The sequence below is a fragment of the Papaver somniferum genome, chromosome 6 (assembly GCF_003573695.1).
Source record: "Papaver somniferum cultivar HN1 chromosome 6, ASM357369v1, whole genome shotgun sequence".
NCBI lineage: Eukaryota > Viridiplantae > Streptophyta > Magnoliopsida > Ranunculales > Papaveraceae > Papaver > Papaver somniferum.
The window spans coordinates 8,174,100-8,191,072 of NC_039363.1; the positions used below are offsets into that span (position 1 = coordinate 8,174,100).

The 16,973-nt window shown below is 36.4% G+C and overlaps 2 protein-coding genes across 2 annotated transcripts; both read right to left on the bottom strand.

Annotated features, from left to right (window-relative positions):
* Positions 1–1,595: 1,595 nt before the first annotated feature.
* On the bottom strand, positions 1,596–4,831 carry LOC113286855 (U-box domain-containing protein 4-like). Its single transcript, XM_026535487.1, has 2 exons — positions 3,292–4,831; positions 1,596–2,052 (listed from the first exon to the last, which is right to left on the bottom strand). Exons 1-2 carry the CDS (start codon positions 4,606–4,608, stop codon positions 1,990–1,992), a joined length of 1,380 nt encoding a protein of 459 aa, XP_026391272.1. The 5' UTR covers positions 4,609–4,831; the 3' UTR covers positions 1,596–1,989.
* An 845-nt stretch (positions 4,832–5,676) lies between these two features.
* Positions 5,677–13,450, bottom strand: LOC113286856 (copper-transporting ATPase PAA1, chloroplastic-like). Its single transcript, XM_026535488.1, has 17 exons — positions 12,910–13,450; positions 12,790–12,843; positions 12,395–12,548; positions 10,079–10,153; positions 9,638–9,915; positions 9,102–9,335; positions 8,842–8,940; positions 8,594–8,743; positions 8,330–8,476; positions 7,994–8,044; positions 7,710–7,882; positions 7,419–7,551; positions 7,208–7,305; positions 6,773–7,013; positions 6,484–6,687; positions 6,295–6,375; positions 5,677–6,161 (listed from the first exon to the last, which is right to left on the bottom strand). The coding sequence occupies exons 1-17, from the start codon at positions 13,417–13,419 to the stop codon at positions 5,919–5,921; spliced, it is 2,925 nt and encodes a 974-aa protein (XP_026391273.1). The 5' UTR covers positions 13,420–13,450; the 3' UTR covers positions 5,677–5,918.
* Positions 13,451–16,973: the final 3,523 nt, after the last annotated feature.

Here is a 16,973-nt window from a genome sequence, read left to right on the forward strand (position 1 = left end):
TTACCTGACTCATAGTGTGTGCGATATCGCTCGCCTGCATTTTGAAGTCTGTTGTTCCTTTGACCTTCTTGTCGGTGATGATCCTCACGCGGTTGCTCGTATCGGTCATATTCTATTCGTCTCTCATCACGTTGATCTTGTAAATTATCACCTACCTGTAAGTTCTCATAAATATTATCTAAAGTTTTCTCTCGCCTAGCATCTCTTTGGTTAGATTGACTTCGTCTAGATGAACTTCTGCTTTCCCTAGATCTTGATCGCGTAACGCTTCTTGATCTGTTTTCTTGTAATCTAAGATTCTCTTCTCTTAGATCATCATTCTGACGTATCAAGTTCGCACGCTACTCTTCTTCTCTTCGCCGTTGTGCAATCAATCTTTGTCTAAGTTCTGCAATTGTCATATTTTCTTCATTTCCTTCAATCCTTCCTACATCTCCAGTTTTTTGTTCCTCTTCATCGGTAGAATTCGTTCATGCAGTATGAACACTCACTCGATCGTAATCAATATCATTGTTCTGCTCTTCTATACGCTGAGGTCCAATTGGATTTGTATTTCTTTGATTTTCTCTTTCTCCTACCTCCGATTATCCAGGAATTTCACCTCTTCTTCTTTCAGCAATTCTTTTACTCCTCCTAGTTGTCGCCGTTCGTTCAGCAGTAGATCCGATTTGTTCCATCACTACTTTTTTGTAATAACAAATGAAATACTATTTTAAAAAGAATTGAAAGGTTCTAATGACGAAAATCTCAATTGTTTAGAGAAAAATGTTAGATCTAAAATTCCGCAGGCTTGACTTCTAAACGAATTCACCAACAGGGTATATCACTCCAAGCTGTTTCTAACGCCAAAATGTAGTTGCAAAAAATCCTACAACCACATCCATACAAGAATCTAACATACACTAAGAAATCATGGTGAAAATTATTCATTTACTCATTAGAATCTTAAGTTGGATACAAGATAATCAATGACTTTACTTGCTCTCCAAATAAACTTTCTCTCTCCTAATTTCTTATCTAACACACTCTCCGTGATCTCTCTCATTACATGATAGCTCTTCCCTTTATATAAGATTTTACATAGTGGATGACAGCTAATAGATCCCTTATTTTCTGAATCATTGTGCGTTACAATCGCTCATATACATTCACTCAACTTCGCACACTTTACACTTCGCACAGATCATCTCGCTCATATACATTCACTCAACATCGCACACTTTACACTTCGCACAGATCATCACATTTTACTCGTGACTATGCTGACATCACCAGATACGTCATCTCAATTCTGCTATGTGCGGTGATCTTCGCTTGTGTTAGATGATCTTTGTTTCACATACATAATGAATGTGCGATATTTCACTCCTACATTTCTTGTTTGCTATGATATTGAAAAACGGATTGAAATATTACGACATCCCTAGAACATTATCTTAACCTATATAATCATTGGAAGCAAGGAACTCAAAAACAACAACGGAAACAAATGCCAAGCTTTCTTCTTTCTGCTTTACATTTAGATTCTCAGTTTTTATTTTCGAATGTAACTTCTCTTCAATCCGAGTACAACTTTCTGCTGGAAGATACTCGTATTTCAGCTCTTGAATCTTAATACCGAGGTAAGGGCAACTAACAGTATAGAGTCTATAGACAGTCTCATATAATTTCTTTTTGGGGGTTTATGACAGATCAACTTTAAAAAGAAAAATACTCCGGAATCAGTGAAATTCGAAAGAAAAGCAAATACAAAATAACAACGTATGCACACCCCAGAAGAAACCACCCATCACCTTTTCTAAGAACTAAACCAAAACCCTGAAAGCCAAAACAAAAACATAACAGATTTACATCTTTATCTAAAAGAAAGATGCCTATCCCGCGTCTTCCAATTTGATCTCTTTATCAAATTCTTCTCTTCTTTTGTAAGACTACCAAATAAAAAGAGCACAATATGTACAGTAAAACAACCAGGTTAATGCCTATTTTTCAAGAACCTGAAGTTGTAGCTGCTTGTCTGGGTTCTCTCAAATATCCAAGCAGTGTCTCAGCCTGCGAATGCATCAAAACATACAAAATTACTAAATCATGTAATAAAGATTTCTATATCCAATAGTTGATTTATGTTGTCTCAACATTTTGGAACATTCGATTAAGCAATTATCTAATAGGCATAAATTTTTGGATGTATTCACTTAGCCTGTTGTTAGAAAGTGTTCAAACTCTATCAGAAAAAAGAAACAATCTTCTGTATCATCATGTTTTCCCGATCACATTTTAGTTAACAGTTTTGGTAAATATAAACAAGAAAACCAGCTCAAGACCAACTATGTCCACATATACAAAAATAATCATAGCAAACATTTCCGAATGGATAACATGGCGACAAAAGTTCAAACCTAGTAGTATAAGAATCACATTTTCAGGCTCAATTTATGCAGCTTGGTGCATGCTTGAGGAAACATTCAAGAATCAAGACCTGATGCAGTAAGATTCTACCCACTTAAGTTGATCAAAAACCACCATAATAAAAAGACAATGAATATCTAGCAAAGCATCTTGTTTTTTTTTTTAATTACACCCAAGAATTCTCAGACCCATACGATTGACCATAAAACAGTTTGGCGGTAACATAAAGCCGATAAAGGCTACAAAACTACTTTCTAATTGTTTTGTCAGCACTATACATAGACAACAAGCAATTTTATATTGTCAGCTATATGCATCAATAAAATCGCGTGCTGATATAGTAACGATTCGATATATTATAGCACTACTTACTAAGCCTAACAACAATTACTCCATATTACAGACAATATGGAATAACTCGTCAGTTATGTAAAGCCGACAACACAATTGAAAAAGCCTACAAATCACATTTCAATTGTGTTGTCAACTCTACATAACCCACAAACTATTCTGTATTGTCAGCAGTATGTAACTCTTGTTGGTAGATTTATCAAGTGAAATGTTAGACTAATATATCAGAGGTCTCTAAGCAAAAGGTAACAGACATTACTTGCTATTGTCCTTCTCTTAATGCCGTTCCACTAATTCTTATACTTGTTCACTCCAATGTAAGGGCTACGATCTTGACAAGATTGGACTCATGCTTAAGGGATAAAACTTAATAAGTCCAGAGGGCATAATCGCAGGACAATGTGTAAACAGAGTCTAATAAGAATGATTAAAGTGAAAACTAAAAAACAATCGTTGGTTGCCAGTAATGTTTCCCCTAACAAAGCTACTTGGCTAGAAATTTGCAAGTAACAGATCGATGAATAAGCATACCTTCTCTTTAGCTCTAGCAGTTCCAGATTGAGAAAAAGCAACAAGCGGAGGAATCACGCCTTCCCTCACTAGCAATCCTCTATTTCTCACATCATCCACACAAAGTTGCAAGATTGTGACAACAGCAAATTCTTTCCTTTTCACCGATCCATATTCAATAGCTTCAACCAAAATCGAAATACCACCTTCATCAACAATAGCTTCCCTACCCTCTTCAACACAAGCCAAACTACTCAAAACCACCATAGCCTTTTCAGCCAACCCACTTGTCTGTTCCGAAACAAATTCCAAAAGCGGTTTCACTGCTCCAGCATTAACAGCTCTTTCTTTATTTTGCTTCATTGAACATAACTTATAAAGCGTGGTTAACGCGTCTTTCTTCCCTCTATTCGACCCAGTCAATAACAAAGAAACTAATGGTGGAATTGCTCCACATACACCAATCGAATTCTTATTATCTTCAATCAATGCAAGACTTAACAAAGCACAAGCTGCATTTTGTTTCGATGTTTCGGTACCCGTCTTAAGAACATAAACAAGAGGTTTAATAGCACCGGATTCCGTAATCAATGTTTTGTTACCTTCATGTAATGAAAGGTTCAACAATGCCGTTACCGCATGTTCTTGTGTCCATGGATCAGAAGAACAACGTAATAAAGGAACTAAAGCTTGAATTGCACCTGATTCACCGATTAACGCCCGATTCTCCGATCTATTCTTTGCAAGAAGCCGTAATTTCTCCGCCGATGATCTTTTCAAAGCAGCCGATTCTGAATTAAGACCTTGTATACAGATCTGAACAGCTTGTTCAAGATTATCAGTAGAAGAAACAATCTCCGACGAATGACGCTCTCTCTGTAAATAACCATACCACGGATCCGTGGTTTCAATAATCTCTTGACTGTTATGCAAAGAATCAATAACTTCCTGTGCTGTTGTCGTTGAGAAACAAGCTAATCTCTGTAATTCACCAGATATATCACTACTACAAGCAGAGAAATCACTAAATGCTTGAGAAATATTAAGAAATTCAAAATCTATAGATGTATCTTTCTTCTTATTGCTGTTTAATACAAGCTCATGTAATCTAAAATCCATAACAGATTCCGTCAAAATTTCACCTGAATCCCCACCTCCTCCGATGATATAAGAATGTTGATGATGATGATCATCGTCATTTTGAAAAATAGTTGACCGGATTGTTCTCATTGATCTTCCAACTTGTCTCTGAATCTTTGTTGTTGAACAGGAAGAAGATGAAACAATTGTTGATCCTTGTTGTTGATGATGATGATTTGGATCCTCTACCGAAACCATTGTTGGTAATGGTGATTGATCTAGAATAAGGAAATTTGCTTACTGAAATTTAATTATTCATTTTCAATAGATTTTATTTTGGAATTATGAAGGAGAAGAAGAATGAAGAAGGAAGGAATAATGGAGAATAGGATAATGGGGGATATTTTGATGGGAAAAAGGTACTAAAGGGTACTGGAGAGAGTCTGGAGTGTTCCCAAGGAGAGAAGAAGAAGACTGTGAGAAAGATAAGAGTTGTCGGTGAGTGTTCGTTCTTTATTATCGGGAACAACATATTAACTCCACACTGCCACATCATTATTCTTCACCACTAACTGATACCAAAACATAGCCGTATCGGCCGATACTTACTGAAAAAAAAAAGAATGCCAAGTGCCGGTGAGTCTCAAGTTGGTTTATTACCACGGAAAATGTTTCACCCATCAAGGTTTTCATGGCTGCTAATAAGGGTACCAGTTTTCATGACTTCCTTATATAGGATTTGGTAACCTCCTCAGTAAACTGATATCCGAAACGTTCTGTCAAAGATTTTGATTTAAAATTTATTTCTTTATAGAAGTTTACAAGAAATTTTCTAGCGGAAAAAAATCGGCTGATCCGTGACATTCTTGGTTTGAACCGGTTCAAACTTGCCAAGTTACTTGAAATCATTGGTTAAAACTTAGAATACTACACTCTCATGAAAAGACTAGTTTTGCTCGGCGTGGGTTTTCCTTTTGAGTGCACCCGGCCGAATTGATTTGACATCAATGCCTGTCGGAATTATCCCCCACACAATAGGGCCAATAGTACTAACGGTAGTTTGGGACAATCATGGATCCAAACTACAACGGCTGTGACAAGCAAAAATCCATCAAGTAGGACAACTATCAACCCTTCTGCATTACTGTCATGATTAATTTACGGTACCCAGTAAGAAACTCTCTGGAAACATTAGGAGTTGATGACTTGTATGATAACTCTTTTTATGGAATTGTAAGATCTCCTAAATTAGGCCTTTTTAGGTTAGGCTCTTTCTATTTGAACCAGACTCTCAACCCCGTAGCCTTTGCTCTAAGACCTTTCTTATGTCTACCGAAATTTATTTTTTGATTATTTCCCAATGAACTGAAAATAATTTACACCAAGGCAGTGTTCTCACCACGAAAAATCAATCACCTCTAGATGGATAAACAAGATCCAGAGGCTAACTTTCTAACTCTTCTACTCTGCTTATCTAAACAACATTACAGCTAAAATATGAACATATCTTTTATATTTCAATTTATACCATGTAAAACAGAAGATACATATAACAAAATTTCTGTCTTTCATTTGGTGCCAGTGTAAGAGGGCTCAAATTTGCTATCTTTGTCAGACTGAGGGTCCACTGACTTGGAGGTGCTTGGAAGTTTGTAGACCGTGTGCTGTTTCGAGGCAAATCTAGGTCTTAAAAGAAGGGAATTTGACACCACTCCAAGGGAACTGAAAGCCATGAGAGCTGCAGCGATTGATGGAGTCAGCATCGTTCCGGTGACGGGAAGCAATAACCCAGCGGCAATTGGAATCCCAACCTGTTAAAGCAATAACTCTCAGTTTTAGGTTGAAGACCTTCAAATTTGATTGACAACAAATGTTTCGTGTTCGAAGGGAAAATTGATCTCACTCTAATGTACTCTATGATTGTTTAGCAACGATAGGACTTACAATGTTATAAGCGAATGCCCACCAGAGATTTTGTTTCACAGTTTTCATGGTTAGTCTGCTCAGTTCCATAGCATCAAGCAGCTGCATGGGAACAACAAGGATGTTAGTTTCAAACTATAAATATCATCATTGGCCAACATTTCGAAGTAGGACGTCATCTCAGACGAAAATGCATGATTATTTTGATACCTGTGTAAGTCTGTTTCCCATTAACACAACAGAAGACACATCACTGGCAGCTCCTACACCCCCACCCATGGCTACTCCGACGTCTGATAACGCCAAGGCAGCAGTATCATTAATTCCATCACCAACCATCGCTACAATTTTCTGATCTTTACGGAGATCGCTAATGAATTTCTTCTTATCTTCTGGTTTCACTCCAGATAACACCTGTCAACATTGAAACGTTAGTTACATGGTTTTCCATATTCAGTGAGAAGAGCACAGGTGATATAAAGGTTAAGCTAATTCATACCCTTTCTTTAGGAATCCCTACAAGGGATGCCACATATTCTGCCGCATGTTTTTTGTCACCTGATAGCATGAATATGTTTATCCCTTGCTTAGACAGAGATTCAACCACATCACGTGCATCTTCTCTGAGTTTGTCCTCAAAATATATAAGACCCATTAAAACACCATCAACTCCTACATATACAGATGATTGGTTCTTAAACTCCTCCACTTCTAGGAAGGGGTTCTCATTAACTCCATGCCTGCAGAAAAGGAGTTCAATCGCGAACAAAAATTGATGACAACAGACAACACATCTTGCATACATATTTTCTAACATCAATCTTGATTGAAATCAAAATATCAGGAAAATATATATATTGGATCAAGTTAAAAAGTGTTTGTCTTTTTGATATAGAGGGAACTCTTTTGTCAAGCACAAAGATTACCAAATTACCTTTGTACCCATTCCAGCGTTCCGACTGACACTAATTTTTGTTCGACTGTTGCAATTGCACCTGACCCAGGTTCCTCTCTAAATGTTCCATCTGCCACCTGTTCCAAAATATTCTTTTACATTCTTTTAACAGCTACATTGAAAATGATGATATCACCATACAAAAGACAAAATAGCTTTACATTTTGTCAATGGAAATTGGCATGATTACCTTTACATTCAGACAACCAGCAGCTCGAGCAGCTTCCACAATAGCTTTTCCGACTGGATGTATCGTATTTGATTCAACTCCTGCAGCCAACCTAAGAACCTCGATTTCTGACAATTTGTGGTTACCACTTGATCTGCACCAGAATGTTTTCGTTGTTATTTTAATGACCAATCACATCCCAAAGCCTTGTAAAACAGAGCCGAGTTTAAAGAAAATATATGCATGTTAAAAAAAACAGAAATCTCATCATTCCGAACTTCACCTAGAGACTGAGTACTAGTAAATACTCACATTGAAAATGTGTCTTCCACAAGTCCATGAGTAACAACTTTGGTCACTACAGGTCTTCCGATTGTCAAAGTCCCGGTCTTGTCAAATACAACAGTGTTAACTAATGCAAACTTCTCCAAGACATTCCCACCACGCAAAAGCAACCCTTTGGTTGCTCCAAGTGAAGTTCCAACCTAGAAAGAAATTACTCTCAGACCAACTGATTTAACAGTAAACATAGGTGGAGAGGCAAGATACATGGATCATCATTTCAAGGAGTTTGAGTTTTGTAATTAGAAGTTTACCAGAACAGCAATAGGTGTCGCTAGGCCAAGTGCACATGGACAGGCTATAACCTGCAAAAATGATTAATATATATCAGCTGCCAGCAAGCATAATGAACATGAGAAAGCCAAGCATCATAAGAGCAGTTTCACTGCACTTAAAATAGACTTTGGAAAGTAATTTATAAATGGACATGACAGTTTTGCTTTTTTAAGAAAACGTCTCGAAGAGTGCACATTCTCATCTAAAAACACTCGAAAAAAGGTGTTGAAATAAGAACACTTGAAAAAAGAATGATGCATGGAAAACAAATGTATTGTCTTAGAATATCAGATACAGGATCAGTGGAATAATACCAGAACAGTGCAGGACAGCTGCAATGCCAGTGAAATTGAGCTTCCTTGGTAAATAGTAGGTGGTATAATTTGAGCACCGAAGAGGTTCCAAAACATAAATGTAGCAGCTGAGAGTGCCATGACTCCATATGTGAAGTTTCCAGCAACCTGATTAAAGGAACACAGCTTTCTTCAGTCAAAAGCTAGAAATAACAGAAGCAAGACTACCATTGTACAAGGACCTCCACTTTTGGTCTCTAGTCAAATGAGAACAGAAATTAGGACCTTATCAGCCAGACGCTGTACAGGAGCTTCCTTGCCCTGTGCTTCGTCCACCATGCGAATGATGTCACCCATGACAGTCTCACCACCAGGTCTTCTTACTTCAACTGTAAGAGTACCATTTAGGTTAATACTTCCTCCAGAAACTTCAGCCTATGACAGACATATGAACAATCAGCTCAACAGCAATTCCCAATCATGCCAACACTTCAATAACTAAATGCTACTCACAAAATAGAAAATAGTAATACCCCAGGTAATTTTGTTACTGGTAGCGGCTCCCCAGTTAAACTCGATTCGTCTACTGTGCTTCGACCAGCTCTTACAATTCCATCTGCTGGTATGCGGTCCTAACCAATGAAAGCACATGTTATTCCGGGGTTCAAAGAAAGTAAATCAGATACTAAGAACAATTCCACAGTGAGACTTAGAATGGAGCTCTGAAGGTATCAAAATTTCTCTTGGAAAAACAACTCATAGACCAAAGGACAAACGAAGTCAGTTTACTTACTCCAGGCAGTACAATGATTCGGTCTCCAACAGAGAGATCATTGCATGATACTTCAACAACTGACCCCCCATCTTCTATATCAGGATTCACCATAAGACGGGCTTTTGATGGTAAAATACTCAGAAGTCCTGTCATGTCACTGGCAGATTTCAATTTTGCCCACTGCTCAAGGTTCCTCCCTAACAATACAACTGCTATTAACATTATTGGTTCCTCGAAAAAAGTTTTCCAGCCCTGTACAAACAGAAGGCAAGGTATTATTGTATCATGCACATTTAGATTCCTGTTTTCAGGATAGGAGTATACAAGATTATGACAAAAATGCATATCAAGAAGCTTGTATGCTAGAGAATTGTTTATGTGACCTAAAAAATCCACCCTCCGTCAAAGTAACACACAAACTAATTTACATCAATATTTCCTATATGCTTTTAAGTTTAACTAGAAAATTGTTAACATATAGAAAGAAGGATCCTATCACAGACAGCCTTAAGAAAATCAATCAGAGCGATATCAAAGTGAAAGATGACGCATACCAGTTTTGGTATCAACGCAGCTATAGAACTGACAGCAAAGGATGATAACGCCCCAAGACCAACTAAGGTATTCATGTTTGGAGCCCCCTTCAACAGACTTTTTAGACCATCAAAAATGAGTCGGCGACCAGGACCAAGCAATGTAAATAACGATAAAGACAGATGAAATCGAGTTGAGTGAAGTGCATGGATCCATGAAGCATTAGTTCCTAGGAAATGGGAAAGATGACCAACAACACATACTGTACACAGAGCCAGAGAGACAGCAAACTCCCTACCTGTTAATTTAACACAAATAATTAGACTGACAACATCTTCCAATTCCATACCAGCGAACAATGCTCATAAAGTTTATAGAATTTCGAAAGAAAATGACAAAGCAAGTAGGCGAAGTCAAGAAGTAGACATTGAACAAGAGATGATATATTAGTTAACACTTACCACTTTGCTTCAGACGAGCACGCTTTTCATCCATCTTCCTCTCAAATATCTTGAACACATTATCTCTTGCAGAATCTGCACATCAGCAAACACTTGAACTATGATACATGTTTCAGGTGTTCTGTATTTCATGGTAAAGTTTGAACAGGAATCCAAACAAACAAAAGGGGGAACAGTGAAACAAAAGTAAACGAGTTTGAAGCATCAGACAGAGAAACTGTACACTTAAGGGCACCATTAAACATTAGGTAAGATACACAGCTACAGTACTGACGCAACTGAGCACCATAGACAAGCATTTCAACAACTGAGTTACAGGACATGGAATGCCCTTTAGGGGGTTTCTACCATCACACTTAAACCAACATAACATTGAAAGAAAAAATCTTCTGATTATATGCATCAAGTTGTAACATACATTAAGATAACAATCTATGATCCTCTCTGGATTGTGTGGAACAAACCATAAACAAAAGGCACCTAGCATGTGTCTCTCCAGTATCTGACGAGAGGAAAACAACAAGCAAGTAATACAAAGACAAAACCTAATAGGAACACTATTCAACTCTTCTTACATTATTGATCTTATTTTCCGATTTAAATACAACAAAGTTTTTTATTTTATAGAAAGATACAAAAATCTAATCTACTAATACTTGGGATCAATTGCATCAGTTGTCCTTAAATTATCAACTTCCATGAAAAGAAATGCCCATTCTCCAACAAAATCCACCAACCGCGGCTGCTGAGACTCACCTAGTAATATAAAAATGATTTATCAGACTAAATTTGGACCCTATGCATCCAACTAATGCGGTGAAAAAGATCATGATGCTGTCTTATGGTATGAGTCATCAGGAAAGTGAAACCAAGTGAGACATTGACATACCATTGCTACTTTGAGGTATCCCTAAGAGCAGATCCTTTCCAGCCTATGAAAGAATTTCTGCTTCAATAGCTCCTTGACCTGCCAATACCCACCAAGCTTCACGTGAAACCTTTTCTTCCATGTTCAATGAAAAGATTCAAACAAAATTTTACCCATAGCAATTGCCACTTGCACTTGCAAATTCACTCTACAGAAGAGTAATATAGCCTATAGGAGCATAAAATCTCCCACGGGACCCACATTTTACAAGTAAGCTTCAGCATACAACTAAATAAATTCTGGTGTATATAAGATGAAAAGAATGCCGTAGCAGAACTAAGAGAATAAGACATGCAGCATGTCTCCTCCCACTTTTTTACTTCTACAATCTTGTTACTAGAGGGTAGGGCTGTAAGGGGAGGGACAGCACCCTGCTCTGATTAAAGAGGTTATTAACTAGTATTGGGGTAAGTCCTAATTTTGACTTTATGGGTAATTTTTAACTCCTTGGGTAAAGAAATAGAACTTTAGATGGAGAAAGAAATAGTTCGCCACCATAATAGTGCATTTAATGGAGGGCTTAATTTATTCAGCTCAGTATAACATTATAACTCTCCTGAACTTACACAATTATCTTAACACTCAAATACAATAATTCAGGGTTTAATCCCACGGAGATGATAGGTCTCTTCAAAACTCATTGAAATATATTGCACACCAGTGCTACAAAATCGGGATTGCAAACTCCTTCCTATACCAATGCCTCTATTTTTTGACCCCAATTATAAAAAAATTAACAGGTATAAATCTAGTGCATGTAAAACTTATGATCAAGCTTGATAATATCAAAAAGGAACCTTGGATTTGACACGCTTCGAGTAGTATGAGGTGCTATTGTGCTAATCATAAAATTATACACACTTTCTCCTGGGTACTGATCAAAGGTGCACGTGAGGAGAATTGCATCACAGGACCTCGAAGCATGCCTAATATAAAGCACCTTTCATCAATCACCCATAAATTCTTACCAATATCTCACATAATAGACATGTCTAATGAGCAATAACCTAACATGTACAAAGGGAAACAAGACTACAGTAGAATGACAGAATCAATAGTGCAACAGAACGATTTTAACGAAACGCATCAAATTACACAAGCTATGTTCATGGAGCATGGAAAACCTAGACAGTCTTTCATAATGTGTCTGCCATAGTGATTTTTTAAATCTCTATGGCAAGAAACACATTATGAAAGACTGTCTAGGTTTTCCTAATGAGTTTCTTGTCATAGTGAACGAAAATTGGGCAGCGAAGTTATTAACATTGCAAGTCAGATTGAGAAGCACATAAACCACAACCAGTAAGACTAAGGCCAAAGTGTACAGCAGTAAATCCATGGATTCACACTGATAGTGATAAATAACAGATAGTATTAAGATTAAGTACCTCGAAGATTAGAATTAAATCCACAATTAGTCAAGTCCTTCGCAAGCGTCTCTCCTATCAGTTGTTGCCAGTTCTCAGTTTCCTTAAGTTCAGGTACAGGCCATACAATAGCTGTCTCTGTTGCAAGGTTGACAGTGCAACTAGCTACCTGTGGCTGCTCATACACATAATCCAACAGACAAACAATAAAAATCATCAACATCAAGTGCCATTGTCATGCACATCAAAGATCCTGTACAAGTTTCAACACTTTCACTTGTTTTCTCTTAAAACGAGAAAACAAATGTAAGTGTATTCTTTTGACTAACTAATTGGCGCACACAACAATTTAAATTGGCGCACACAACAATTTAAATCAAATTAACAGTTACAATCAATCTTAACAACTAACTTACTTGATTTTCTAGTATTCTTTTGACTTTGCCTGCACATCCTCCACAAGTCATTCCCTGCAAGAACACATTATTAGATACAAATTAAGATTCAAAACTGAAATTGTTCTCAAAATTACTTACACCAACATCAAGTACGATAACTTCAGGAGACAAGGATGAAATTTCTTCAATTCCAGCAACAACCGATTTCGCTCCAATCTCACCTTCACTAGATCCACCACCGCCACCATTCCCATCACCACCACTACCACCAGCACCAATATTCCCATCACCACCACCGCTGTAAGAGGAGAATGAAGAAGCAGAAGTAGAAATACAAGCTAATCTAGAACTTCTTCTAATATAACAACTCCGAATCAACTTTCCAGAACAAGATGATAAAGAAAGCAATTCATTAAATCTCTGAATTTCACCACCACACTTAATCTTACTAGTATTAGAACAAAATCGTTTGGTTAGGGATCGATTAAATAGACGATTAAGATTTGAAATTACTGGTTTGGATGATGATGGTGTTAGGGTTTTAGATAATGCTAAGAGTGATATCGCAGAAGATATTGTTGAATCCATTGGGATTCCACTTCCAGAGATTGTTTTGATAAACAACTCTTTCTCTCTACATAACTTCATGGGACTACCTACTCATAAATAGTTGGTGGAGAAAGCGGGATGAAGGATATTTTTACCACTGGGTTTCCGCTTTAATTTCGTAACTGCCACGAGAATTTTGGGATGGTAAACACACAAGGCATTAATTGATTTGAGCAGAATGCGATCTCCATTATGTCGTATTACTCTTACTACCCCTACGCAGCGTGCACAACTGTAATCTCGAATCGCCTTGACATTTCGTTTTAAACGTGTGCTCACTTGCCAAAGGATAATAATAAGAAAGGGAACCTAGGTTTTAACCACGCCAACCATCTCGGAGATGATGACCAAATAGTTTGACACTCACCTCGCCAACTAAAAATTGTTTGATAGGAAAAGTCTGAAGTACTAACCTGCCTCATTGATTAGTCAGGTACAACCGTAAGTTACTACTCATCATCATCTTGCTTTTCAAGTTTAAATTGATGTCTTTCTTTTCCATTTACGGGAATAAAAAAGAAGAGGAAACTTCAAGTCAAGTGAGATCCACCAAATAGGGCGGCAAGATTTGACAATCAGGCCTGCTCAAATAGCATACAGTACAGTATTTGTGTAAGACTTTTAGTTTACGATTTATTTATTTTTATCAAAGTTATTAACATAGATTCAAATGAAGCTAATGATATCGGAAGAAATGGCAATAGAACTTGCTACTCAGAAACATGTAAAGATTGTATGGAAGATTGTTATTACACACACAGACTACTCACACACTCACATCACCAGAAACCGATGGTGTAAAGGTAGCTCAACACCTACTAAGGATTCAAAAGAATCAACTTTCTTCCAATACACCCACTAAGGATTCAAAATCGAGTTTTCATTAACTACATTATATTTAGGAGGTTCCTTATATCACCATTAACATAGCCATACAAATTAGTTGAAAAAAGAATAGACTCAAATTGGTCACGCCATAGTAGAAAATTTGTTGAATCAAGTTTGGATGAAACAAAATTTGCAATATTAGAGAACGAAAAAGAAAAATTGAGGGGATCACCATCTTGAGCAGCGGAAGAAAAAGACATCTTTCGTCTTTGTTGATAAGTAATTACGGATATGAACAACTTGAATAAAAAAAATTTCATGAAGAACCAAGAAACTGGAACAGATCTTGAATAGTCTTCTGGATTGAAAATCTTGACCTAAAACTGGGTAAAGATTATGTTGATGAAAGATGTCGAATCAGTAAAAATTTGTATGAGAAAAATTGTTGATGATTCGAAAATCCGCTGAAAAATGTGTAGGAAAAGAGTATTTGCAGAAAATTTTTGTGTTTAGAATTTTGTGACAAAGGATCGTTCCCACTGATACCATGAGAAACAGGTAAAAATTGTATTGAAAAAGATAAGTCTTACAAGAGATATGATTGGTTATTTATGACCAATCATTTTGTAGTGTTATTACACACACACAGACTACTCACACACTCACAATTACAGAGACATGTAAAGTCAACTAAGGTTGACTTGACTAACACACACAGTTTATCTAATAGCTACACTAGTTTTGGTTATTATCAGGATGCTACCAACTTGCCGAGTTTTGGAAAAAAGTTATTGCGATGAACTTGTTGCAAATTGAAAAATGTGTACATTGGGTAAGATATCCACATTATATTTAAAGGGGATATAGATTATTGTTTTTACTCGGATGATGTTTCGTGTAATGCTGATATTATTTTGAAAAAACTTGAAAGCATTTAAGTGGACTTTCACTTAAGCTAACTTTTTCAGCATAGAAAATTGTAAAAGTGTATTGTTACGAGTAGATAAGTTCGCCCACCAATGCTAGGGTAAACGTTTGGGATCGAATTCGCATATTCGAACCGTCTTATCCATTTATTCGGGTGGGTATCCGTTATGTAGACTGGATGAAGTTTAAGTTATTATTCCTGAAGATTGAAGACTTGAAGATTTTATATGTTTTTGATCTTGACATTATTATCTATTAGATGTACTATACTTAATTTTCCGTCACAAAAAGTTGTTTATTTTGATAAACGTAATATTTGTGAATCAGTAGTGAAAATAAGAGGTATCCTTACACCACCAATTTTTTCGTTTGTAAACCTGTATGGACAAATTCTTGTACGATAAATACGTTAAAATCTCTAACAATAAGTTTTATTTCTTGATTGTATATCAAGGTCAACCTAGTATGTACCCGAATTATTCAAGATCTTAATTCCAACAAGTCAGAGTCTTATAATCTTTTCAAAATACGAATTACAAGAACACGTTTTATAGGATCTTTACTTATTGAGATAAAAAAAATTGTTCAGGTTGTATACTACTGATATCTCAATTACAAATAAACAACATATTTCGAAAAAGAAAATAACATAGGAAACCATAAATTTTGTTAGTGGGGAAACCTGCAATCTAGCAATAAAACCCCAGGACCTCACCCAGTTTGAACACCACATTGTATTAAGCCTCTACAAAAAAAAAAATAGTCTACTATCAGACTTCAGACTGAGTGTAGTTGAGACTGAATCAACCCTTCGAGAAATTCAGCTTCAGTCATCCTCCTTATGTCTCTTGGATGTCACAAGACCCTAAGCACTCGATCCCCTAGCTGACGTCCCTTATAGGCTGGGAGTTGCTTCATCCAAAGTGAATACTTTAACCTACCTGCCTTTAACAAGAAGCCTATTAATTTTCTTTAATATGTTTTTCAATCAAGGTAATAGAAATCTGTTTGCTTTGATGGATCTTCAAGAGAAAATAAGATATCAAGCAAACCTCAACAAATAGGATAGATTGATCTCTTCAAAAGGTTATAGAGATTCCTAATCAATTCTAACTCGCCAGATCAATAAATTATTCTCAATATCAAAAGAGAAAATACCTATGAATATTCAATGCTTGAAATCAAAACTTTTTCTTTTGTAATTCATCATATACTAAAGTCATATGACAACTATAACCCACTCTTCAAAAGGTTATAGAAATTCCTAATTGATTCTACCTCACAAGATCAATAAATATTATGCTCAACCTCAAAAGAGATAAGACCTATGAACATTCAATGGTTGAATTCATGCATCTAGATTAAATCAATTACTAGCTTGAACTAGAAATTTTTTCTTTTGTAGTTCCTCATATACTACAGCCAGACGACATTGTCTCAAATAAAATAATTAGTAAATAGAATAGTCAGTCTTCATATATCTTTGTTGATTAAGTTCTCGAAGATATCCTGGTTGTTCTTCAAACTTTAGTCTTCGAGAGTACACGATGATTTCTGATACTCAACTACCATGCTTTAGTCCTAGTCATATACCGATTTTAATGGACTATAAATTAAGATATGGTTTTGATCGTCTAACATTAATTTTCATAAATATTTATCTTGTGTAATCAAGTAGTTTATTTTCGGTGATTGCAAATCTTAATTTATTATATCAAAGGTGTTTCGGATTTGGTAAATCAATAGATTACAAATCTTAATGGAAAATCTTTGACTATGAATTAATCATCTCACATGCACTAGAGAGAGGGACCCATTTCCTACAGGCCCAAAAAGTT

Excerpts from the sequence above, each read along its gene's own strand:
- LOC113286855 (XM_026535487.1), bottom strand. The coding sequence starts at position 4,608 with ATGGTTTCGGTAGAGGATCCAAATCATCATCATCAACAACAAGGATCA. Across the intron at positions 2,053-3,291 it reads CTGCTAGAGCTAAAGAGAAG|GCTGAGACACTGCTTGGATA; the intron begins GTATGCTTATTC and ends ATGCATTCGCAG.
- LOC113286856 (XM_026535488.1), bottom strand. The coding sequence starts at position 13,419 with ATGAAGTTATGTAGAGAGAAAGAGTTGTTTATCAAAACAATCTCTGGA. Across the intron at positions 7,014-7,207 it reads ACGCTGGAATGGGTACAAAG|GCATGGAGTTAATGAGAACC; the intron begins GTAATTTGGTAA and ends CCTTTTCTGCAG. Across the intron at positions 6,376-6,483 it reads TGGGAAACAGACTTACACAG|CTGCTTGATGCTATGGAACT; the intron begins GTATCAAAATAA and ends GTTCCCATGCAG.